A 26,775-nucleotide genomic window follows, 5' to 3' on the forward strand; every position below is an offset into this window, starting at 1 on the left:
GCAGGAACTGTTCTTCAGGGCAGAGGCCTCCCACAAAAAAAGCAGTAAATGTATTCCTGTGAATGGGGTTGTTTCTGCTGCAGGTGGAGGGATTTCTGCAGCCCCCTTGTTGGCAGCGGATTAATCAGGCGCAGCAGGAGGAACAGCAGGGTTTATTCAGAAATAACAGCACAACATATAGATACAACTTCCAGGAAGATCACCTGCCTGACCATAAAAACGTGTATTGGCGGTGACTCCCTTTAAAGGGGTTGTGTCATTTTGGCAAATAGCATTTATCATGTAGAGAAAGTTAATACAAGGCTCTTACCAATGTATTGTGATTGTCCATATTGCCTCCTTTGCTGGCTGGATTCATTTTTCCATCCCATTATACACTTGTCATATCCTGGAGTTACGACCACCCTGTAATCCATCAGCGGTGGTCGTGCTTTCACACTAAAGAAAAAAGTGCTGGACTGTGGACACTCCTGCAGTCCCATCCAACAGACCTGCGCTTTTTCCTATAGTGTGCAAGCACGACCCCACCTGCTGCAATCCAGTGTGGTCGTAACCATGGAAACAAGCAGTGTATAATGTGATGAAAAAATGAATCCAGCCAGCAAAGGAGGCAATATGGACAATCATAATACATTAGTAAGTGGCTTGTATTAACTTTCTCTTCGTTATAAATGGCATCTGCTGAAGTGAGACGACCCCTTTTAAGGAAGTTGTAACCAAGATAAAAATTAAAAAAAAATCAGTATAAATGTAGGCAGAGGTCCCTTTTAGACGTGTTTTCAGGGATCCAGCAAGGAATAACGCACCTGGAGCAGAAAGTATGTAATATAGTCACTGTCCCAATGTACGGATCGGTTACGGGACGCTGCTCTTCTGAAAATCCAGTCACATCAAAGGGGTTACCTGGTAATTAATATTGTAGGTCATCAATATCAGATCTGCGGGGGGGGGGTCCGACACCCGAGACCGCCACCGTTGCACCGACCTCCATAAGCGTCACAACCTCTTCCTAGGCCAGTGATGTCTCGTTCATCGGTCACATGGACTGGGCCAGGGATGCCCAACCTGTGGTCCTGCAGCTGTTGCAAAACTACAACTCCCATCATGCTCAGACAGCCTACAGCTATCAACAGCCAGAGAGCCGCAGGTTGGGTATCACTGGTCTGGACCCACTAATTAGGACTGAGCTGTATGCAAGATGGAATCTGTGACTGTGGCCCCAAAGTAGCTTCCACTTAAAAGGGCTTTTCATTGGGTGTCAGACCCCTCCGATCTGATATTAATGACCTATTGACGTAATCAATATTAAAAGCCTGGAAAACCCCTTTAAAAAGGGGTCTTCCAGTTCAGTATTGATGGGCTATCCTCAGGATAGGTGATTAATATCTGATTGGTTGGAATCCAACTTCCGACACCCGAACCATGGCGCTGTGTGAAGAGGCTCCGGCCTCCTCACAGTATACCAAGCACAGCGCCATCCCTCGTATAGTGGCTGTGTGTGGTATCGCAGCTCAGCCCCATTTACTTGAATGGGATTGAGCTGTGCCTAGGCTATGGGACCAGTGAAAGTTATGTCACTGGCATAGGAAGAGGCCGCAGCCTGTCCTAAGGGTTGTCAGTATTTCACTTCTAGAAATCCCCTTTAAAATTCACATGTTCTCACTGATGCTGCAATTTGTGTAAAGTAAGGGTATAACGTTTCGGGTTATAGGGGGTGGTCCACCGGGGACATTAATGTCAGGTAGGTGCAGGTCCTACCTCTGGGACCCACTCCTATATCTAGAACTGGGCCTTGAGGGACGGCACACCACACATGCTCTCCATTAATCACTGTGGGAGTTTTGCTTTCGGAACTTGGAGGGTGGCTGCCCTGTCCACTTCTGGGGCTCCGTTCTGGAGACATGCCATTGATGTCCCAGATGGGACAACCCCTTTAAGGTTATAGGCATATTAACCCCTTAAGGACCCAGACATTTTTAGCAAATCTGATGTGTCACTATGTGGTAATAACTTTTTAAAATGCTTTTACTTATGCAGTATGGGGGGAGCAGTTCATAGTAATGGATAACCCCTTTCCGACATATGTAATAGTACGTTATGGTGATCGGGCGCACAGTCCCTGGTAGCCGGGCCCCTGCTGTGTCTGCCGGCATCGCTGTACAAGCTGATGCCGGTGGATTAACCCCTTCTATACTGTGGTCCGCGACATAGAAGGGGTTTGTGTCGGGTGAGGGAGCGCATTGAGTCACCATGCTGCTGTGGCGGGAGACTCGTGACAGAAGGCAGCCCGATGCCTTGCATGGCCTCGGGACCGGCCTTCTACCGGTGCCTAGGAGATCCAAGCCTGGTCTCCTAGGTAACCTGTTAGTGTAATACACTAACAGGCAATGCATTACAATACAGATGTATTGTAATGCATTGCACAGGGGATCAGACCCCCAAAAGTTAAATCCCAGAGTGGGACAGAAAAAGTTTATAAAGTCAAAAAGTTTTTTTTTTATTATTAAAAAAAGTCCCTTTCCCCTTATTTTATATTATAAAAAAAATATATATTAGGTATCGACGCATCCGTAACGACCGGCTCTATAAATATATCATGTGATCCACCCAGTCCAATAAACGCCGTAAAAAAAGCCATGTCACCTCACATCACAAAAATGCAATAGCAAGCGATCAAAAAGGCGTATGCCCCCCAAAATGGTACCAATAAGTCACCTCATCCCGCAAAAAAAAAAAAAAACACAAACTCCTACATAAGACAATCGCCCAAAAATAAACTATAGCTCTCAGAACATGGATACACAAAAAAAAAAAATTTTTTATGCAATTATTGTGCTAAAGTGAAATAAATAAAAAAAAGTATACATATTAGGTATCACCGCGTCCATAACAACCAGCTCTATAAAAATATCACATGACTAAACCCCTCAGGTGAACACCATAAAAAAATAATAAAGTGCCAAAAAAGCCATCATTTAAAGTGCAACACCAAGTGATCAAAAAGGTGTATACCCCCTAAAATAGAACCAAGCAGTCATCTCATCCCGCAAAAAAAGAGCCCCTACCCAATTAAAAATACCTATGGAGCTTTTAAAAAAAATGCTATTGTGTAAAACTTCATTAAGTATACATACTATGTATTGCCATGTCCGTAACGACCTGCTCTATAAAAATATCACGTGACCTAACCCCTCAGGTGAATGCTGTAAAAATAAAATAAAAACTGTGCCAAAACAACCAATTTTTTGGGGTCACCTTGCCTCAAAATGTAATTAATCAAAAAAAAAAATATGTACCCAAAAATGGTACCAATAAAAACCATCAACTCTTCCTGCAAAAAATTAGCCCCTGCACAAGACGAATCAGCAGAAAGAAAAAAAGCGTTCAGAAAATGGACAAACAATTTTTTTTCAAAAATACTTTATTTAAAACTGAAACAAATAAAGTAGACATTTGATATCAGTGTCCGTAACAACCTGCTCTATAAAAATAGCGCATGATCTAACCTGTCAGATGAACGTTGTAAAAAATAAAAACCGTGCCAAAACAGCCATTTTTTTTTGTTACCTTGCCTCACAAAAAACTTTAATATAGAGCGATCCAAAATCATATGTACCCCAAAATAGTACCAATAAAACTGTCACCTTTATCCCCTTGTTTCCAAAATGGGGTCACTTTTGGGAGTTTCTACTGTAATGGTGCATCAGGGGGGCTTCAAATGGGACATGGTGTCTAAAAACCAGTCCAGCAAAATATGCCTTCCAAAAACCATGCAGCAGTCCTTTTCTTATGCGCCCTGCCCTGTGCCCTTATATCAGTTTACGACCACATGTGGGGTGTTTCTGTAAACCTCAGAATTGGGGTAATAAATATTGTTTGGCTGTTAACAGTCTGTGTTAAGAAAAAAAATAAAATCTGCCAAAAGTGACATTTAGAAATGTCATCTCCATTTTCCTTGAATTCTTGTGGAACACAAAGGGTTAACGAAGTTTGTAAAATCAGTTTTGAATACCTTGAGGGATGTAGTTTCTACAATGGGGGTCATTTTTGGGTGGTTTCCACTATGTAAGCCCCTCAAAGTGACTTCAGACCTGAACTGGTCCTTAAAAAGTGGGTTTTGGAAATTCTTTATTTAGAATTGCTTCTAAAATTCTAACATCCCCAAAACATAAAATGATATTTACAAAATCATTTTGGTCCATTTGGGATTTTTCCATAAATAAAGGCGAAATCTATTGACTCAAATTTAAGACCGTCATGAACAATACAATTTGTCACGAGAAAATCTCAGAAAGGCTTGGATAAGTAAAAGTGTTCCAAAGTTATTGCCACAAAGTGAAACATCAGATATGCAAAAAAATGGCCTGGGCAGGAAGGTGAAAACTGGCCCAGGGTAGAAGGGGTTAAGTGTTGATTTTCAAATAGAAAATCTAAAGTAATAAATGACTAGCCAAGTAGAGGAGATTTTCTACGCTTCACGTACACTGTGTGTATTAAAAATATCTATTATTGTCCGCATTACGGACAAGGATAGGACTGTTCTATCAGCGGCCAGCTGTTTCATTCCACAAAAAATACGGATGACGTCCGTGTGCATTCTGTATTTTTTGCGGATCGCAAAATACATACTGTCGTGTGCATGAGCCCTAACACTCAACATCCCCGAAGCAGGGTACTAGCTGTCCTTAGAGACCAGCCTGGTACAGAGCCTTACTGGAAGAGCTCTATGAGGTGTCTCCCAGGAAAAGAGAACCATCTCGCTAGCGCCACCTTGTGTGCCCTTCTTAAGAAGAGTCCAATACATTGCACCCAGCCAAAGGTCCTTCTCTATACCGATGAAGAGCAAGCACCCCAAAACGGCTGTCTACGGATGGATATATGGCATCTTCCCTTTTCAAGGCTTGTTAAAGGGGTTGTCCGGGTTCAGAGTTGAACCCGGACATACCCTTATTTTCACCCCGGCAGCCCTCCTGAGCCTGGCATCGGAGCATCTCATGCTCCGATGCGCTCCCGTGCCCTGCGCTAGATCGCGCAGGGCACGGGCTCTTTTGTTTTCAATAACACACTGCCGGGCGGTAACTTCCGCCCAGCAGTGTGTTCGGTGACGTCACCGGCTCTGAGGGGCGGGCTTTAGCTCTGCCCTAGCCGTTTTACTGGCTAGGGCAGAGCCAAATCCCGCCCATCAGTGCCGGTGACGTCACCGGGCTGCCTGTCAGCCCCATAGAGAGCCCGGTATGTCACCGGAACTCAGAAAAATGCCTTTGCCCTGCGCGATTTAGCGCAGGGCAAAGGAGAGCATCGGAGCATGAACTGCTCCGATGCTCATGTCAGGGGGGCTGCCGGGGTGAAAATGGAGGGATGTCCAGGTTCAGCTCTGAACCTGGACAACCCCTTTAAGTAATATTTTGACTCAAAGGGAGACACTTCCACAAGGTGGCGCTAGCAAGATGGTGCTCTTTCCGTGGGAGAGATCACGTCGCATAGCAACATCAGTGAAAAATGCATTGCATCCAGATTCCTTCCGTTTTTCACACAGTCCCATTCACTTCGGTGGGGCCAGGGCTGCATGGAAAATGCACAATATACAGGTCCTTCTCAAAAAATTAGCATATTGTGATAAAGTTCATTATTTTCTGTAATGTACTGATAAACATTAGACTTTCATATATTTTAGATTCATTACACACAAACTGAAGTAGTTCAAGCCTTTTATTGTTTTAATATTGATGATTTTGGCATACAGCTCATGAAAACCCATGAAAACCCAAATTTCCTATCTAAAAAAATTAGCATATCCTGAAAAGGTTCTCTAAACGAGCTATTAACCTAATCATCTGAATCAACTAATTAACTCTAAACACCTGCAAAAGATTCCTGAGGCTTTTAAAAACTCCCAGCTTGGTTCATTACTCAAAACGGCAATCATGGGTAAGACTGCCGACCTGACTGCTGTCCAGAAGGCCATCATTGACACCCTCAAGCAAGAGGGTAAGACACAGAAAGAAATTTCTGAAGGAATAGGCTGTTCCCAGAGTGCTGTATCAAGGCACCTCAGTGGGAAGTCTGTGGGAAGGAAAAAGTGTGGCAGAAAACGCTGCACAACGAGAAGAGGTGACCGGACCCTGAGGAAGATTGTGGAGAAGGACCGATTCCAGACCTTGGGGGACCTGCGGAAGCAGTGGACTGAGTCTGGAGTAGAAACATCCAGAGCCCCCGTGTGCAGGAAATGGGCTACAGGTGCCGCATTCCCCAGAAACAGCGGCAGAAGCGCCTGACCTGGGCTACAGAGAAGCAGCACTGGACTGTTGCATGTCATTCGGAAATCAAGGTGCCAGAGTCTGGAGGAAGACTGGGGAGAGGGAAATGCCAAAATGCCTGAAGTCCAGTGTCAAGTACCCACAGTCAGTGATGGTCTGGGGTGCCATGTCAGCTGCTGGTGTTGGTCCACTGTATTTTATCAAGGGCAGGGTCAATGCAGCCGCTATCAGGAGATTGTGGAGCACTTCATGCTTCCATCTGCTGAAAAGCTTTATGGAGATGAAGATTTCATTTTTCAGCACGACCTGGCACCTGCTCACAGTGCCAACACCACTGGTAAATGGTTTACTGACCATGGTATTACTGGGCTCAATTGGCCTGCCAACTCTCCTGACCTGAACCCCATAGAGAATCTGTGGGATATTGGGAAGAGAAACTTGAGAGACGCAAGACCCAACACTCTGGATGAGCTTAAGGCCGCTATCTAAGCATCCTGGGCCTCCATAACACCTCAGCAGTGCCACAGGCTGATTGCCTCCATGCCACGCCGCATTGAAGCCTCCTGGGCCTCCATAACACCTCAGCAGTGCCACAGGCTGATTGCCTCCATGCCACGCCGCATTGAAGCAGTCATTTCTGCAAAAGGATTCCCGACCAAGTATTGAGTGCAGAACTGAACATAATTATTTGAAGGTTGACTTTTTTTGTATTAAAAACACTTTTCTTTTATTGGTCGGATGAAATATGCTAATTTTTTGAGATAGGAAATTTGGGTTTTCATGAGCTGTATGCCAAAATCATCAATATTAAAACAATAAAAGGCTTGAACTACTTCAGTTGTGTGTAATGAATCCAAAATATATGAAAGTCTAATGTTTATCAGTACATTACAGAAAATAATGAACTTTATCACAATATGCTAATTTTTTGAGAAGGACCTGTAGAACATGCTGCAACTTTTTCTGAACGCAGAGATGATGCGTAAACACAGACCCATTGAAATGAATGGGTCAGGATTCGGTGCGGATGCTCTCCATCCACAACATGCATCACACTGGGACAGAAAACTCGCTCGTGTGAAAGAGGCCTAATGTTTTTTATCCTGCTGAATGATGGGTTTAACACAACACGTCACATTTAAAGGGTTTGTCCCAGTGCTCCCCTGTTTGAATGGCGCTGCTGCAGATAGCAGAGTACTTGTTACACCACCATCTCCAGTAGTCCCTATAGAGATGAATGGAGTGGTGGACACATATGCTTCATTCAAACAGATCAGCCACTTCCCGCCTTATCCTCTGGTTAGGAGAAGTTATCCGAATGGGAGACACCCTTTAACAAAAACTTCAGCTTTCCCCCATAAGAACATAATCAGATGGGGCCTAAAAAGCAGCAGTGTGCCGTCACTTAAGAATTGCTTTGGAGAAAACAGAATTCATAGAAGTATAAATATAAATTTATTTAATATGAAAGTTTAAAATGGTTCAAGACGTCTTGCACATTGGAAGCGGAAATCGTCACACTAAGTGCTGGGTGGGAATCAGACAGGCCAGGGGCCACGCAGTTTACATTTCAGAATGGTTCATCGAAGCTCCGCTGCGCAGGTTGTAACGTGGAGTCTAAAAAGGCAAGAAAGGAGTTATAGTAAGCACTCCTCTAATTCGGCTCCAACTCACCGCTTCACACAGAAATTCTGGCCGTCTGCTGCCACCACTAGGGGGAGCTCATTGTATGCAGAGTTAGGGCACAGCCGTGGCCGTATTGCAGTCTGCAATACACGGGCACCAGCCGTGTGCACCCTGCATCACGGATGTGGACCCATTCACTTGAATGGGTCCACAATCCGGGAGATGCAGTGTGGAACGGAAGCCCACAGAAGCACTACGGAGTGCTTCCATGGCGTTTGTCCGTGCCTCCGCAGCGCAACAAAATAGAACATGTTCTATTTTTTTATTTATTTTTTTAGGGTGCGGCCAGATCATGGACCCATGCAAGTTGAAAGGGTCTCGATCCGTCCTGGATGTTGCCCGTGCATTGGGGACCGCAAATTGCAGTCCCTAATGCACGGAACGGCCATGTGCATGAGCCCTCATACGGTTTAGGAATGAGCGTATCGATTTGTCTCATTAGCAAAAGCTTGTCATCTGTGAGGGGCTGTCCCCACAGGAGAATAAGCACCCACCTACCTACCTAATTTGGGTTTCTATGCAGGGCCCAGATGGACAAGGCTAGGCTAGAAGTTTCATCCTATCAACAGGCAGGTGGACAATTCTTCAATGGTGCAGAAAGCCCATGAAACTAATCGATTTGCTCATCCCTAACAGTCTGCAGTAAATTTCCCCTACAAGCAGATACATTTTAGCATCTAAAGGGATTTTCTGAGACTTATCCAAACCTGTAAATCCCCCTCCACACAATGTCTGGGTCCCTCATACAGAGAATACTTACCTGGTACCCGACACCTGTGTCCGTCTCAACATCTCCCAGTCGTGCAGATCACAACATCCGGCAACAGGGGGCGCAGCCAATAGCAGGCCGTGACGGTGACCACACATGATGGCAAGGGGGCAGGTCACCATCGTGGTCTGCATGTCCCCCTCCCCGTTGTGTGATACTGTGATCTGGGAGATACGGTGACAGCCGTGGAGGGATCCGGGAGGACACAGTCGTCGGTGACCAGGTAAGTATTCTGTGGACCACTCCTTTAATTCTGACTGTATAATGGGAAGTTATGCATCAGACGCAAACTCTGATCTCTCCCCTATAGAGATATAATAGGAAATCAGTCCTCGCACTTTGTTATATCCAACATTGCTTACTAGAGTTATCATGTAATACGATTCACGCTCACCATTGGCTGTGTTACCGGGACATTGTATACCGCCGGCTCCGACGGTCTAGAGCTCCTTCTGCGGCTGCTGCTGCGTGAACGGGAGCGAACTCTTCTTCTTGGCGTGCTTGTAATTTGTGCTTCGGAAGAGAGAAATATATATTTTTGTACATTTCGTCCACTTTGCTGGAGGTCTTCTGCACACAGTTCCACTGCGGAGAATACTTAGCCTATCCACCACACAGGTGGTCATACCCCAATGCCTCATTTTTCCGGCCTTTCCCTCCCTCCCAAGTCATATTCAGCTCGATTTATCAGATGTGAAAATATGATATATTACATCTCACCCAGTTGTACGCTATACATGGAGTCCCTCAGGCTGTCACCCTGGGGAAGTTCCTGAATAAAGGAAGGATCGGGAATCCCAGAATCTCCAAAGATCAAGTCTTCCTTCAGTAGAAACTTCTCTTGGGAACTCTCGGGTTTGTTGAGCAGCTTTTCTATAGACGAAGGATCATAGGTAGAGTTAGCCTCATGCCAGAGAGAATTTTGTAGTTTTTACAACTCAAACTATGCCACAGATTATGTCATGAGATGGAGGACAACTTAAAATTAGACTAGTTAACAGATGTAGACACCAATTACCATTTTTGGGGCGCGTTGTATTCTGCATGGAATCCAGCTGAAATGGATTTGGGGGAGGAGCATGATTTCAGCCAATCAGTATAATCAAAATTTGTTCTAAACACTGATTGGTCACCTGAGACTCCACCTCCCAACTGTCTATTTCAGTTGGATGCCACAGATCCTTGATTATGGGATACTTTATGGCCATAGACATCTGCCACATTGGTACATAAATATTTCATGCAGGCCATTGGTATTTTTACAGTTCTGCCTGAAATAGTGCCACTCCCAGCACTGTGTCAAGTGCAGCTCGTCCAGTTAACTTGAAAGGAGAGGATAACCGTTTCTGGAAAATAAGCAGGTTTGTTTTTGTTTTTTTAAATCCAGAGCCATTTTCTAAGATTAGAAGACATGACTGCCCTCATCCAAACACAGTGCCACACCTGTCCACAGGTTGTAAGTGGTATTGCAACTCAGCCTCTTTGGTTTCAGTAGAGCCGAGTTACAATACAAGAAACAACCCATGTAGAGGGTGGAGCTGCTTCTGGAAGAAAGCAGACACTTTTCCTAATCTTGGTCAACCCCTTTAAGATGAACAGACAGATTACATTAGGAAAGATGACGAGGCGTATACTACCGGCTTCCCGTATAATGCTCTGCAGCTCAGCTTTAGTCTCCTGAAGTCCATGGAGCACCTCCAAGCTCTGCTTCTGAATATCCCGATGTGTTACGAAGACATAAAGAAGAACCAGTAACCCAAGGGAAATGGAGATCTTTCTTGCTATCCCAATCCAGAAGGCGACGCTCTCCTGAGCACAAATCACAATGCGGCAGGTCAGATATACTCAAACACCAATTTTTATTTGTACATAATCCAATAAGTTCCCTCACCGTCTGGTCATAGCTGGGCCGAGAGCCTCCCAAGATATAGGAGCAGATCATCCTCTCTGTATAGATGTTGGCAGCCACCAGACCAAACAGAACCAGCCTGTGGAGAGACGTCAGGTCTAGATGACCACGCTACCTATACATACCTGGTGTCAGAGTATCTCGGAGGTCTGGATTACCTGGCGCCAGCTGTGCGCTGAGTGGAGGTCACCAGGAACACTGCACCACAGCCCATGAGGTTGTACAGGAAGGAGTAGAGGGTATTCGACTCTCCCACCACAAACTGGTGCAGGTAGGTGATTCTGTTAAAGATTTCGGAGAAGAGCAGGCGCTGCTCGCTGGCCGACTGCTGCATTTCATGGAAAGCTTGTCTCACTCCTAGAATACAGAGAATTCCCGGAGAAATCCTAAACCATGGGGAGGGCTATGAAGGTCATAGGACTCATTGACCAGAAGTGGTGGCAGAAAGTAGGCAAATAGGTTAGATCTTAGGTGAGCCATGGTTATCACTTGCCCCTTCTCAAACCCTTTAAGACTAGATTCACATCTGCTGTGGTGTAAGAATCAGAAGACAGAAATAACGAAAGCCACAAATTTGTCCTAGTATGAAGACCAACAACTTCCAACAAACCCCACCGACTATAATGGGGTCTGTCAGGTTTCTGTCATGGCGTCCATCGTTCCAATCAGAACGTCATACACCATGGCTCTATTTTAAGTTAGTGGGGTCCTTCAGGTGTCTTTGGGTCATTTGATCTGGAGCTGCTTCATGATTTCCATTTACAGTGATAAAACAGCCTTAAAGGGGTTGTCTTGAAAGCAGCTCTATTCCAGCACTGATGGCCCTGTTCCTGGCAGACAAGTGTGAATGGTGGGAGTTTTAGATGCCAGACCCCCACTGTTCTGTTATCTAAAAAGGTGGACAACCCTCTTAACCCCTTAAGGACATACTCGGTACATGTAACCCCTCAGAAATGAGGGGTTACAAATTACCATGGCATCTGGAGGAGAATTTACCCCGGAAGCACTGCACTCCAGGGACCTGAACGACTCGAGCCTTAGGAAGGCTTGAGGCTACCACAGCAATACATTACTATGGAGCCCTGCCTGTGACAGGGCTCCATAGGAATGTATTGCATCTCCCATAGACTGCAATGGTAATACATTGCAGTCTATGGTAGACGCGATCTAATAATTGCATGTTCCAGTCCCCTAATAAAAACAAAAACCATAAAAACTATGGCAGAATTGTATAGGGGGTGGTTTCCAAGTCCACCCCATTTAAAATGTATTTTCCAGCTTCCCACTACATTATATGCAACATTAAAATGGTGCCATTAGAAGGTACAAGCAAAAAAACAAGCCCTCATAAGGCTATGAAAAAATTAAAATGTTGTTATGGTTTGGGTGAAGGGAGTAAAAAAAATAAAAAAAAAATTCGCAAAAATCGTCCTCAAGGGATTATGGTTATAGCTCCATTTTTAGGATACAAAGCTCCAATGTATTTGCCTACAGCCACCACTAGGGGGAGCTCACTTCCATATACAGCTAGGTATAAACAACCCTAGTGGTGGCTACAGCCGCCCACAATGTATATATTGCCATAGGAATAGCATGACTCAGAGATAGAGGCAGTGTGGTGGCCTGTGACAGATTAGGTGTCAGTGTCACCGACTATTGTGACCAATGTAAACTACGCACCCATCGTGGACTCCTGGAGGGTCTCCTTCAGCAGGTGCCCGTTGCGTAGGATCTCCTCCTGCGACTGGAGTGTGGCATTCTGAGCTTCCATCATTTCTCCCGCCATGAGGTTTGTCGCTTCCAGTTGTTTGGCGACGCTGTCAGAATTCACGGTCAGCCTACAGGGAATCATGGACAATCAGAGCCCAAAAAGTTTTGGATAAGTTCTTACCAGGAAAGTTTTGTAAATGTCCCTGATTCAATACCGTAGTAGACCACTAGAAGGCGCTGCTGAGACACCTCATTTTTCTGTAACACTCCGACCCAGTCTTACTTTGTATGGTGGCCATTTAGATATTTTTTTCCCCATTATGGCATTCACTGTATGGGATAAATACCTTTATATTTAATAGTTTTGGGCATTTTGGGATGCAGGGATGCCTATGATTTTTTAGGATGGTGGACGATTAGAATTTTATAATATATATATATATATATATATATATATATATATATTATATATATATTATATATATATATAGATATATATATATATAGATATATATATGGCATTTTGGGGTGCATGGATGCCTGATTTTTTAGGATAATTGACGATTTGAATTTATATTAATTTTTTAATATATAATTTATATATTTTTTTATTTATTTATTTTTAAACCTTCAGAGAGACCAGGGCATTCACAGACAACCAAAAGCTTCCCCCGATTGCCAGGCAAGGGAGTCGTTCATGTCAGATGCCATTATTACAATTGACCACGGCATCTGAAGGGGTGTAATGTCTACGATTGTCGTTATCGCCGATTGCAGACATTAACTCTCGGTGTCTGTTTCAAACAGCAAGGTGGTAAAAGGGGTTTTCAGGATTCATATACCGACTATCTTCAAGATAGGTTATCAATATCTAAAATCGGTGGGAGCTCAACTCTTGGCACACCCACCGATTAGCGGTTTCAAAAAGCCTCTTCCTAGGCCAGTGATGTCATCGGTAACATGTGAATGGGATTAGCTTCAATACCAAGCATAGCCACTATACAATGGATGGCGCTGTGAGGAGGCCGTACGAAGGGTCAGAGCCCCACTGATCTGATTGATGACCTATGCTAAAAAAAAAAAAATCACTTTAAATAATACCAACATACAGTGACCAAATAATAGCTCCGTAATAAAGTAATCTGATAATGTTGTGGTCACAACAAGCTTTTGGTGCCAGACTATCATTGGTGCCACCCTCCGGCATGGCGAACCATGAATACACATGCACCTGACGAGAAAAGGCCAGACGACGGCTGCAGAGGAGAATTCACAAAAACTGCAAAAGGCCATAGTCTGAACGTGCCAATGCAGACCCATTTAGGTAGGTGTCACCACATCAGTGCCACTTACCTGAGGATGATGTCCTGGGCCTCCTCCTGCCACAGCTCGTTCTGCAGGTAGTAGCAGATACTATGTGCATGGGTGAAGAACTCGGTGTACGCATTAAATGCCACAGGGTCCATGCTGTGTGTGCACTCCCGCACCGTGCTCTGCTCCGTACAGACCGGGAAGTCTCGCCCTGATCTGTAGAGGATACATACAACAGGTCAGCTCCAATTACAGCAGTCAGTACTCCGATTGATGGCTTTTTTTTTTAACCTTTTCTTTTAAAAAGATATTCCAACTACTTTAGGGCATCAGATTATTTCATACTGGTGTGATAAGAAAATGAACTAACCTCTCCAAGTGACAGTGGGTGAAGGCCAGAGATATTCTGCTTTGCTCCTCCTCGTTGAGCTGCTTGCACCCCACGTCCACTCTCTGCAGAGCTCTTCTCCAGCAGTCTCCATAGCGAGGATGTTTAGCGAAGTTCTGCAGCAGCTGTAACTGCGTCCTTCCCTTCTCTACCTTACTGGGGTCTGTATCAGATCTGGCTCTCCACAGACAGAGGGTGAACAGGAGCAGGAACGAGATGGGAGCACTGCGGGCCATTGGCTCTCAGGATCCCAGCGGCTATCGAAAAAAATATAGGAGGAGGGGGAGAGGTCACTATAAACGCCTCCTATAGAGGTAGCAAGTGCCGAGGTTTTCGGAGACTGGCAGCGCACTATCCCCCGGGGGTGCACCTTGTAGGAGCCATATGCAAGGCCAAGAATGGTTGGTGGGTGGAACGTCTTCTGCGAGAAGTTCTGCTTAGGATCTGTTCACACACGTATGGAAAATCCACATTGGTCAGGTAAGTGGATGAAATTTTAACAAATCTCATTCACATGCTGCGTAAATTTTCTACGTGGAAACAGGACTGGTGTCGACATGTCCACGTCTAATGCAGAAGGAGCAAAGAGTGCTGCCGATTTTGCTGTAATCTGCGCAGTGTTGTATAGTCGCTGCCATGTGCCGCAGAAGACATTTAAAAAACAGCACCATAAACGGATTTGTGCTGCGGATTTATACCCACGGCTTTTTCAACCTTTGCAATAAATCTACTTTGATTCCTGCAGCCATGTCACCGCAAAAAAGACAGGGAACAAAAATAAAAAAATCCCGCCATCATACTCCTGTTTTGTCTACGGTTTCCCTAAAAAGGTCCTAGATCTTCCAACGTAAAACACACCAGTTTATGTAGGTCCTCAATCTGCGGCATTGGAATCACCCCCTCCAGACCGAAGCCCCTAAGCCAAGGCAGACCCCCCCCCCCCCTCCAGACCAGAGCCCCTAAGCCAAGGCAGACCCCCCCTCCCCCTCCAGACCAGAGCCCCTAAGCCAAGGCAGACCCCCCCCCCTCCAGACCAGAGCCCCTAAGCCAAGGCAGACCCCCCCCCTCCAGACCAGAGCCCCTAAGCCAAGGCAGACCCCCCCCCCTCCAGACCAGAGCCCCTAAGCCAAGGCAGACCCCCTCTCTCCAGACCAGAGCCCCTAAGCCAAGGCAGACCCCCTCTCTCCAGACCAGAGCCCCTAAGCCAAGGCAGACCCCCTCTCTCCAGACCAGAGCCCCTAAGCCAAGGCAGACCCCCTCTCTCCAGACCAGAGCCCCTAAGCCAAGGCAGACCCCCTCTCTCCAGACCAGAGCCCCTAAGCCAAGGCAGACCCCCTCTCTCCAGACCAGAGCCCCTAAGCCAAGGCAGACCCCCTCTCTCCAGACCAGAGCCCCTAAGCCAAGGCAGACCCCCTCTCTCCAGACCAGAGCCCCTAAGCCAAGGCAGACCCCCTCTCTCCAGACCAGAGCCCCTAAGCCAAGGCAGACCCCCTCTCTCCAGACCAGAGCCCCTAAGCCAAGGCAGACCCCCTCTCTCCAGACCAGAGCCCCTAAGCCAAGGCAGACCCCCTCTCTCCAGACCAGAGCCCCTAAGCCAAGGCAGACCCCCTCTCTCCAGACCAGAGCCCCTAAGCCAAGGCAGACCCCCTCTCTCCAGACCAGAGCCCCTAAGCCAAGGCAGACCCCCTCTCTCCAGACCAGAGCCCCTAAGCCAAGGCAGACCCCCTCTCTCCAGACCAGAGCCCCTAAGCCAAGGCAGACCCCCTCTCTCCAGACCAGAGCCCCTAAGCCAAGGCAGACCCCTCTCTCCAGACCAGAGCCCCTAAGCCAAGGCAGACCCCCTCTCTCCAGACCAGAGCCCCTAAGCCAAGGCAGACCCCCTCTCTCCAGACCAGAGCCCCTAAGCCAAGGCAGACCCCCTCTCTCCAGACCAGAGCCCCTAAGCCAAGGCAGACCCCCTCTCTCCAGACCAGAGCCCCTAAGCCAAGGCAGACCCCCTCTCTCCAGACCAGAGCCCCTAAGCCAAGGCAGACCCCCTCTCTCCAGACCAGAGCCCCTAAGCCAAGGCAGACCCCCTCTCTCCAGACCAGAGCCCCTAAGCCAAGGCAGACCCCCCCCTCTCCAGACCAGAGCCCCTAAGCCAAGGCAGACCCCCTCTCTCCAGACCAGAGCCCCTAAGCCAAGGCAGACCCCCCCCCCTCCAGACCAGAGCCCCTAAGCCAAGGCAGACCCCCTCTCTCCAGACCAGAGCCCCTAAGCCAAGGCAGACCCCCCCCCCCTCCAGACCAGAGCCCCTAAGCCAAGGCAGACCCCCCCCCCCTCCAGACCAGAGCCCCTAAGCCAAGGCAGACCCCCCCCCCCTCCAGACCAGAGCCCCTAAGCCAAGGCAGACCCCCCCCCCCCTCCAGACCAGAGCCCCTAAGCCAAGGCAGACCCCCCCCCCCCTCCAGACCAGAGCCCCTAAGCCAAGGCAGACCCCCCCCCCCCTCCAGACCAGAGCCCCTAAGCCAAGGCAGACCCCCTCTCTCTCCAGACCAGAGCCCCTAAGCCAAGGCAGACCCCCTCTCTCCAGACCAGAGCCCCTAAGCCAAGGCAGACCCCCTCTCTCCAGACCAGAGCCCCTAAGCCAAGGCAGACCCCCTCTCTCCAGACCAGAGCCCCTAAGCCAAGGCAGACCCCCTCTCTCCAGACCAGAGCCCCTAAGCCAAGGCAGACCCCCTCTCTCCAGACCAGAGCCCCTAAGCCAAGGCAGTCCCCCTCTCTCTCCAGACCAGAGCCCCTAAGCCAAGGCAGACCCCCCCCCCCCTCCAGACCAGAGCCCCTAAGCCAAGGCAGACCCCCTCTCTCTCCAGACCAGAGCCCCTAAGCCAAGGCAGACCCCCTCTCTCCAGACCAGAGCCCCTAAGCCAAGGCAGACCCCCTCTCTCCAGACCAGAGCCCCTAAGCCAAGGCAGACCCCCTCTCTCCAGACCAGAGCCCCTAAGCCAAGGCAGACCCCCTCTCTCCAGACCAGAGCCCCTAAGCCAAGGCAGACCCCCTCTCTCCAGACCAGAGCCCCTAAGCCAAGGCAGACCCCCTCTCTCCAGACCAGAGCCCCTAAGCCAAGGCAGTCCCCCTCTCTCCAGTCCAGAGCCCCTAAGCCAAGGCAGTCCCCCTCTCTCCAGTCCAGAGCCCCTAAGCCAAAGCAGAGACCCCCCCCCCCCCTCCCCTCCAGAGCCCCTAAGCCAAAGCAGAGACCTCCCATCCAGACCAGACCCCCTAAACCAATACACCTACTCTACTTAATACTAAGTACGGGACTGTGGGGCATCAAGCACAAAACCTAAGAAATGCAAAAAAAATAAAATATAAAACACATATGAAAAAAAAAGTGTAAAATGCATTTCAATCCCATCTGGCCCTGTATTACCTCCTCTGTACAGCTCCACACAGGCGCCAGGTCCCCACCACACCAGCACCTGCTCCCATCTCATCAATTAATACATCTCCAGCCCCACCCAGCAGCCTGATTGCCTCATCCACAAATAATGCCGGAAAGGAAATAGTTAAACAGGTCACCAGAGCTTAGAAAAAAATCATGGGTGTGAAATTGTCTCCAACAGCGCCACGCTCCTCTGTAGGCTGTGTCGGGTATTGCAGCTTACCCTCGTTCACTTCTATGGAGCTGTGCTGCAATACCAGCCCCAGCCTATAGACGGGAGTGGCGCTGTTTCTGACACATAGACCATTTATTCTAATTTCAATCCAGAACAATTTCAGCCTGGGGTTATTCATAGTCTTTTGTCACTTCACTCCATTGCCTTTTGGTGTCAGTCTTTACTGCAGTTCTGGATTCCGTTCATGGATCAGGATCAGCAGTGCTACCTTTCCCTTGTGGTACTGTCCTTTGTAACCCTCTAGCTCCTCATACGAGAAAACATGGAGACAGCTTTTCTATGGGGCTCATCCAGAATGGCCGCCGACCCCAGAGAAGAACGCGACAGTGTGACGAAGCTGCATTTTTCAGCATAGTGGCCCCATTGTAGGATGTTTATTTATTGGTGCCCCCCCCCCCCCCCGGTACCTGACACCCGCACAGTCCTCAATGATTTCTCTGTGTCAGCTGAGCGCCCGGGTCCTCAGGTTACAACGCAGGAAGCTAAAGCGTTCACAGTGTAAGTGAGAGATGTGCAGGGGGCAACAAGAAAAAGCTGGGGCGTGTTCACACCATGCGGTTTTTGAAGTGATTTTGACCAAATTGCAGCAAAACTTTGTATATTGAGCTAATCTGATGATAAAGCAGGAAAAAAACAAAAAAAACGGATCATAAACTTAGAACACTTATCTTCTTTTATTTAATTTTTTTTATCCACTCTTGGTTTTGGCTTGAAAAACTGCATAAAAAACCCTGAAGGTGTAAACCCAGCCTTAGGGCTCATGCACACGACCGTATGCGGGCTGCCATCTTGACTCACCCTTACCTGTGCCGGGAGCCGGTCTGAAATCAAATGCGGTCACCGGGAGCAGGCAGTTCCGAGAACAGCCGCCGGGGGCCTTCATCGGGCTGTTCTCAGAACTGCCTGCTCCCGGTGACCGCATTGTTTCAGACCGGCTCCCGGCACAGGTAAGGGCTTACCTGTGCATCGCCGGACGGGTGAGTCAAGATGGCAGCCCGCATATGTTCGCTGGCGAACACTGCGAACTGGCCATCACTGGTGCACAACCCCTGTAAGGCCTAAACATAGTAAAGTTAGTACGGAATTAGTTGGGACTACTCCTGACACTATCGTACTTACCATAGAGGAGTAACTTGACGCTTCTGGGCCCCTAAGCATCACATGACACTGGGCCTTCTAAGGCACCATGATCTGGTGCAACTGCTACCTCTGCACCGCCTATAGCTACACCCTGATCATCCAGTACTTTTCCTTTGGCAGTAACACAGTGATCACTATAAGCCCCTTTAACAGAGGCTTATTTAACAGTACTATGATGCTAGACTCCATATAACTATGGTGGCATGGATGCATCACTAAGTATTTTAGTTTTATTAGTGCTTGTTATAATTCTGTCTGCACGCAGCCACCACTAGGGGGAGCTAACGACATATGAATATATACAGATGGGAGCTGCATACATCTCTAGGCATTGAGCTCCCTCTAGTGGAGGCTGCATGCATCTGCTATGATATTTCCAAAGCAAGCAGTTCAGTCAGCGCTGATCTCCCAACCCCATAGCAGTTGTGCTCCCTGCTTATAGGTAGGTATGCCTTTCACAACGTGGGCCCCAAGGTCACTGGCATGTTTGCAAATGGAACTAACCTTTATTATAAATGTGTGCCTCAGTTTTAATGTAAAATGTATAAAAAGAAAGAAAATGATCTTATTTAACAAAATGTGCCAAAAGGGCAATGTAATTGGTTTCTATGGACAGTGCCGTCACTTCCTAACATCCTAATGTGAACAGGAGTTTAATTTCCGATAATGTGTGTTTCTATGACGTGTTCCTGCTTAAAAAAAAAATATTATATATATATATATATATATATATATATTATATATAAATTACACATTAATGCTTAAAAAGATAAAAAAAGGAATATAAAATGTATAATATTTTTTTCACATTTTTAAAATTATTTAGAGATTAGTTGTTTTTTTTTTGTAAATAATTATTGCATATATGGCATGGAATGGGTTATACTTCCTTGTGACCAGCAGGTGTCGCTGTTGTCATTACAGCCCTGTATAGAAAGCAGCACTCTATAGACCCACATTATGTCACAACACTCGGTTTATTGAAATATATCACATATTTCGGGTGAATTTCTCTCTGTACAATAATCTAAAAAATCTCTGTTACATACTTGCTACATTTATGATACAATTCTTCCTATGGATATTCCACTTTTAGGGCGGCCTAATGAATCAGAAATTAGTAAAAAAAAAATAAATAAATAAATAAAAAAATATATATATATATATATATATAATAAGTGTCCGCTTCTGCAGACATGGCCCCTGAAATCCTTTGACTTAAATTTTTAGCAGGTTATGATATGAGGGTTACTCCGGGAATGCATTCAAATATATGTCTGCACGTGGCCACCACTAGGGGGAGCTAACGATATATGAATTTATAAAGATAGTATTGAATTGAATGGGCTGCATGTAGCCACCACTAGGGGGAGCTAATGACATGAATTTATAAAGATAGTATTGAATTTAATGGGCTGCAATACCGCCAACAGACAAGGGTGGCGTTGTTTCCAAAAAAATTATAAAAAAAGACTTGCTGCTTTATAGGGAGCAAACCAGTGGTGGCAGCAAAAAAGAACATGATTTCATGTATGGCAGTGGTAACCAACCCGTGCCTCTCCAGTGGTGGCAAAACTACAACTCCCAGCATGACTTCGGCTGTCGGCGCATGCTGGGAGTTGTAGTTTTGCAGCCCCTGGAGACCCACAGATCGGACAATACCGCTCTATTATACAGAACCTTATTCATTTTCATTATACTTTGCCTTTTTACATTTTATACATATTAATTAACATTTCTCTCATATAAATATACAAAGACGTAAACCAAATCCCGCGACGTCCCAGTCCTTTCACGTACGTACAGCCTATTACAGTTCTGTGCTTGAAACAAGTGCCGGATTATCGGACTTTATGGGTTATCGGACGCCAGATTAAAACCATTTGACTACAGATGTAGCAGTGCTGAGTGTGTCATTGAAGAGCTGATAAGTTGTTTTATCACAATCTACAGCTTTAAGACACTAGGGTCAAGGGTCATGACAATTAATTAGTTGCACAAAACGGACGGGTCAGTAATAAATTCAGCTCTGCTACATCTGTATGTGTCCAGCAGCAGGAGGTTTTACATGTCTTGGAGGTCTGATACCACATAGGAGAGGTAGTTTCCGCTGAGAATATCCTCCACATCTGTGTGTTTCACCAGCCAACATTTGGACATGTGCGTCTGCGAGGACGAGTCCTTCAAGGATTTTACCACGAGAGTCGCCGGGGCTGTGTGATTGCCTCTTGTCAGAGTTCCGGAGAAGGTCACATCATTGCCCTGTTTTCGATCAGTCACTTCTATGCGGGCGTTTTGGAACTGTCCTGAAACACAAGAACCATTTTTTGGAGTTAGACTCTGTCATCCCCATTTAGCCTTCATCAACTCTGCTACTGCTATTCTGGTCTCCAGTATGCTGCATCAACTCTGCCACATTACTCAGGTATTCCAGTCTCAAGTATGTTCAATCAACCCTGCTACATCAGTCCGCTATTCTGGTCTCTACTACACCACTTCAACTCTACATCACTCAGCTACTTCGATATCTAGTGTGCTGTATCAACTCTGCTACATAAATCAACTATTCCGGGCTCTAGTACAGTGCATAAACTCTGCTACATCACTGAACCATTCTAGTCTCTAGTACACTACAACTCTACATTACTCACAATTGAAGACAACTCTACATTACTCAGCAACTCCACTCAGCTATTATGTTCTCTAGTACAGTGCATCAACACTGCTACATCACTTTGCTATTCTGGTCTCCAGTACACTGCATCAACCCTGCCACATCACTCAGCTATTCCAGTCTCTAGTACACTACTTCAACTTTACAACATCACTCAGCTACTTTGATCTCTATGCTTCACCAACTCTACCACCCCAGCTATTCCGGTCTCTAGTACAGTGCATCAACTCTGCTACATCACTAAGCCATCACCAGTCTCTAGTACACTACTACAACTCTACAACATCACTCAGCTACTCCAATCTCTAGTACGCTGCATCACTCAGCTATTATGGTCTCTACTGCAACTCTACTACATCACACAGCTAGTACTTCAATCTCTAGTATGCTGCATTACCCAGCTGTTACGGCCTCTAGTACAGTACATCAACTATGCTACATCACTGAGCCATTCCAGTCTTTAGTACACTTCTACAGCTCTACAACATGACTATTACGCTGCATCAAGCCTTCTACATCACTCAGTTATTACAGTCTCCAGTATGCTGCATCAACACTGCTACATCACTTTGCTATTCTGGTCTCCAGTACACTGCATCAACCCTGCCACATCACTCAGGCATTCCAGTCTCTAGTACACTACTATAACTCTACAACACCACTCAGCTACTGCGATCCCTAGTATGTTGCATCACCCCTGCTACATCACTTAGTTATTCCCATTCAGCACTTAGTTATTCCAGTCTCTAGAACTCTACCACATCAGTTTGTTACTCTGAGTGTATCCTAGTACACTGCATCAACTCTACTATACGGCTCTTCTATTCCACTCTGCCGCATCAGATCTCAGTTTAGCTACAATATATACCCCTACTAAGGCTTATTCTCCTCAACTTATATGAAGAAATTACCTGGTAATCATCAATCTTTTTCTTATCTCCAGTTACTCTGCTTTGCTAGTCTGCATCAACTCTGCTAGTTCTTTCAGCTTCTACAGTCTCTAATATGCTGAATCACTCAACTATTCAAATTTTCAGTATGTTCAATCAAGTCTGCTACATAACTCAGATATTCCTGTCTCCATTATGTTCAATTAACACTGATATATCTCTCGGCTAATCTGGTTTTTAGTACACTACTACAACTCTACAAAATCACTCAACTACTTCGATCTCTAGTACTCTGCATCAACCCTGCTTCATCACTCATCTATTTTGGTCTCTAGTACAGTACATCAATTCTGCTACATCACTGAACCGTTCCACTCTCTAATACACTACTACAACTCTGACCTCTAGTACGCTGTATCTACTCTGCTGCATCACTAAGTTATTCCAGTCTCCATTACTCTGCATCAACTCTGCCACATCAGTCAGCTATTCCAGTTTCCATTATGTTCAATCAATTTTGCTACATCATTTATCTATTCCAGTCTCCTTACGCTGCATCAACCCTACTTTATCACTCAGCTATTCCACACTATTCCACTGCATCAGCACTGCTACATCACTAACTAAACCACACTAGTACAGCACATCAACTCTGCTACAGCACTCAGCTATTCCACTCTGGTACAGTGTATCAACACTGCTACAGCACTCTAATCTCTAGTATTCTGCTACACCAGTGACACTTGTTGTGTGCACTTACCTAGCAGTCCTCCAGAGCTGGAAGACAGCCCGTCTCCTCTCACAATGTAAAAGCCCAGGTGGTTTATCTGCAGATAGGTTGGATGTTGGTAGCGATGAAACAGGATCAGCAGCTCCACATGACGACCGATCCACACAGTGATATTGGAGGACGGAGCGATCTTGATGGTCAGTCTGGGCTTCCTCAGCAGAGCAGCTCGGTTTAAGGGGAGAACCATCAGTTTTTCTCCCTTCAACATCAAACTGTCCAGGGAGACATTGATCACGTAGCCGAACCGCGGCTGGTTAACGGTGATCGTAATGACGTCTAGGTAAGTCCGCAGGCGGTTTTCATGGCCAATTCTCACAGGAGCCTTCATTAAATGTCCATTTACGGTGATTCCTAGAGAAACAAATACAACAGTTACACCCTGTATCATGTATCATAGTTTAGAGCTGCATTTACAATTCTGCAAGCTTCAGAGCTGAAATCTTCCTGAATGATTTGCTTATATGGAGGTTATGCTGGTGATTTGTATTCTGAGAGGTATGGACCCATGTAGTAATGTGTGGAAAACAAACTGCATTCTAGGAGATGTCATGGGAGTGTCTAACGACAAGCTAACCAGCAGAATTATGAATTCAGCTCAGGGCTCTCATCTGTAGAATATCATGGCCTGATACACGAATTTAGAGTGGTTTCTCAGGGGTGGTTGTAGCTCACCAGTGCCGATTCTTGGTTACATTTTTGTTCTTGACCCCACCTGTCCCTGACAATGTCTTCTTCAGTCCATACAGCCTTCAGTCCATACTTCTGGTCCCTACGCCTCTCACCAGTAGGACACGTCTATAGGTTCTGAGTTACTGGTGACCATTCCCAATGTTCTTCACCTTGTTTAAGGTCCCTTCATTACATTTAGTGGCTTACGGGAACTTAGTCCAAACTCAGAGGACACAGTGTATCTGGTCAAAAGTAGGTAGAGGTTCAAGAGAGATACCTGTAACTGGATCGGAGAGCAGCTTCAGAATATCTCCCGGACGTCCATCTAGAGTGAAACACAACTTCTCCCGGATTTGAGGCAGGTTGACCACAAAGTGAGGATCACCATCAACTGTGACAACAGAACGCCATTTAAGAAAATTTTCTGTAACATCTTAAATCCACAGATGATAAAATTGTTAACAAAATTCAATCAATTCATTTGTAATTCTATACATTAGCAGGAAGTTCTCACCAGAAGACATGAAGGTCTGAAGTCCAGGAACACCCCCAGAAGCGCCTGTTTTGCAGAAGGAAAATATGTTAGTTCAGAAATGGAAAGCAAAGTTTATAACATCATCTAGCACTGAGTGACTGGAGCTCAGCCGCAATACCGGATATGGCCCGAGCACAAGAGTGGGCTCTTTAAGTTTGCCCAAGTAGCACCCTGCCCCTTAGCTTGCTCCTAAAAAGCAGCCCCCATTTGTTTTCCCACCAGTCTCCACCCACTTTGATCTGGCCTTGAGGACCTGCAATGCCTCATGGTGGCCCCAATTTAAAGATCCCTCCTGACATGTCTGTTTTCGTAACTACTTGCATTCCCCATGTAATAACAATTCTGCAGCATCTGTTCTTAGGACTCTATGTTGTGCCGTTCCTCTATTATTCACACTAGAAATGATAAATTAATGGCCAGCAGTCTGCAATGAAGTTCCAGATGGGTGTTACCACTTGAGGGAACGGGTTGTCCCCACACAGTGTGACACTGACAGCACTGATTGGATAGTGTAAGACTGTGCAGGGACACGCCCCTGTCTGGTAACACCCATCTGGAACTCCACTGCAGACTGCTGGCAATTCTTCATAACTTCGAGTAAAAAATAATAGAGGAATTGCTCAACACAGAGTCATAAGAATAGATGCTACAGAACTGGTATTATGTGGGGAAAGCAAGTAGTTATGAAAAGGCAATTGGTAACTCCCGTCTGGACCTTTATTGCAGACTGCTAGTAATTCATTCATCTATTACACATATGTCAAGCTTGTGGCCCTCCATTTGTTGCAAGCCTACAACTTCCATCATGCTCAGACAGCCTACAGCTATCAGGGCATGGTGGGAGTTGTAGTTGTGCAACAGCTGGAGGGCCACGAGTTTGACATCCCCGATCTAGTAGGATTAATCAGGGGCGGATTGTCAAAGACCCTACAGGGAATTTTCCAGGTGGGCCTATGCCCATAGGGCCGCTCGAGCCCTCCTCACTGACGCTGACCAGGTACCTACTAGTGGGCAAGGGGTCCGCCTAGTCTTTCTTCTGTCCTGAGGCTGAAAATTGAAACGGCGCCCAACCCCTCCAGCCCTACTGTTTAAGCATTCTGTGATACAGAGAGATATTTCCACAGCCCTGCCACCGCCCTCACTTGTCTCTAGGTCTTGCCGCCTGAGGCAATCGCCTCACCTGGCCTCATTGGTGGTGCACCCCTGCCACTGGGGGAACAATAGGGGGTCATTATTAGAGGAAGTCCAGGAAGCATGCTGGAGGCTTAGTGTTCTGGCCCACATCTCATCTTCGAAGCCCCTGCTCTATATCCATATTAGCGAACAATGGAGGAGAACAGAACATGGCCACCACAGAGGGACAGCTTGGGATGGCACTCTGTGCTGCACTATGGTATTACTGACCCTGCCACCTTGTATTGGCCCCATCTATTGTGTTGCCTCACCTTCCGTCAATTTGGACCCTTTTAATTTCAGGGCCACTTAAATTTCCCAGTCTGTCCCTGGGATTAATAGAGGAATAGCACAGCAGAAATGATTCAGAATATTTTTACAAGAGGGTTGCAAGTAGTTCCTAAATTAGGCATGTCAGGAGAGGGGATGGGTCCTCTTCATTATCCCGTCTCTGTACTCAGCTGCTGAGATTCGTCCTATATCGGCAGACCTTTACAATACTCACTGACATGGTCTGTATCTGGTTCCCCGACTAAATAGTCTATGTTATAGTCCATGTCCTCATCTTCTCCTATATTTTCACTGTTGAAAATGGAACCTGCAAAATCAAAATACACTGTAAAAAATGGGCTGCAATACCAGATACAGCCTAAGGTCAAGGGTGGCGCTGTTTGCAAGAGAAAAAAAAACCAGAACAGCTTTTTATAGTCTCCGATTTTGGATTGAAGTAGTGTGTTTACTGGGTCAGCACCAGTAGCCGCAGAATCCGCAGGCAGGGTGGGAGAGCCTGCCCTACAGAATGTGTTTAGCTGGCAATGGGCGCCATGTGCAAACACACAGCGCCGATTTGTGGCTTGCAAATAAACATCTCGGAGGGTCATTTAATATCTGCTACCTCAGGGCTATGACGGCTGCTTGTTATTTCTGTAATCGTCCACAGCCCCACAATCTGTCAGTGGGATGCCAATGCCAATGATGTGCAGTCTGGCAGGACTGGGCAGAATCCTCCTGTGGGCGCCGCTGATTAATGCTACCCACTATACAGGATATGGACAGAACAGCGACTCTGCGTGACCATTTATCAGTTACAACAGCTATTTTATTTCAGGTTTTTCCAGAACTTAAATATTGATGACCTGTCCTAAGCAAATCTGATTGGTGGGGGTCTGACTACCGGCAGCCTGTCAATCAGCTGCTGGAATGGGCCACATCGCGTCC

General features: G+C 46.4%; 2 protein-coding genes across 2 annotated transcripts in view; both read right to left on the reverse strand.

Moving 5' to 3' along the window:
- Positions 1-7,699: 7,699 nt before the first annotated feature.
- Positions 7,700-12,494, reverse strand: LOC122946010. The gene is made up of 7 exons (XM_044305287.1): positions 12,302-12,494; positions 10,780-10,978; positions 10,604-10,700; positions 10,350-10,521; positions 9,433-9,585; positions 9,107-9,225; positions 7,700-7,874 (listed from the first exon to the last, which is right to left on the reverse strand). Exons 1-7 carry the CDS (start codon positions 12,471-12,473, stop codon positions 7,821-7,823), a joined length of 966 nt encoding a protein of 321 aa, XP_044161222.1. The 5' UTR covers positions 12,474-12,494; the 3' UTR covers positions 7,700-7,820.
- Positions 12,495-19,807: 7,313 nt separating this feature from the next.
- ITIH6 (inter-alpha-trypsin inhibitor heavy chain family member 6) overlaps positions 19,808-26,775 on the reverse strand; it is a 33,866-nt gene continuing 26,898 nt past the window's right edge. Inside the window, 5 exon segments of the mRNA XM_044268734.1 lie at positions 19,808-21,132; positions 23,151-23,531; positions 24,127-24,240; positions 24,364-24,408; positions 26,063-26,155. Coding sequence (XP_044124669.1) covers positions 20,891-21,132; positions 23,151-23,531; positions 24,127-24,240; positions 24,364-24,408; positions 26,063-26,155 — 875 coding nt within the window. The 3' untranslated portion in view covers positions 19,808-20,890.

Source organism: Bufo gargarizans, chromosome 9, assembly GCF_014858855.1.
Source record: "Bufo gargarizans isolate SCDJY-AF-19 chromosome 9, ASM1485885v1, whole genome shotgun sequence".
Taxonomy (NCBI): Eukaryota; Metazoa; Chordata; class Amphibia; order Anura; family Bufonidae; genus Bufo; species Bufo gargarizans.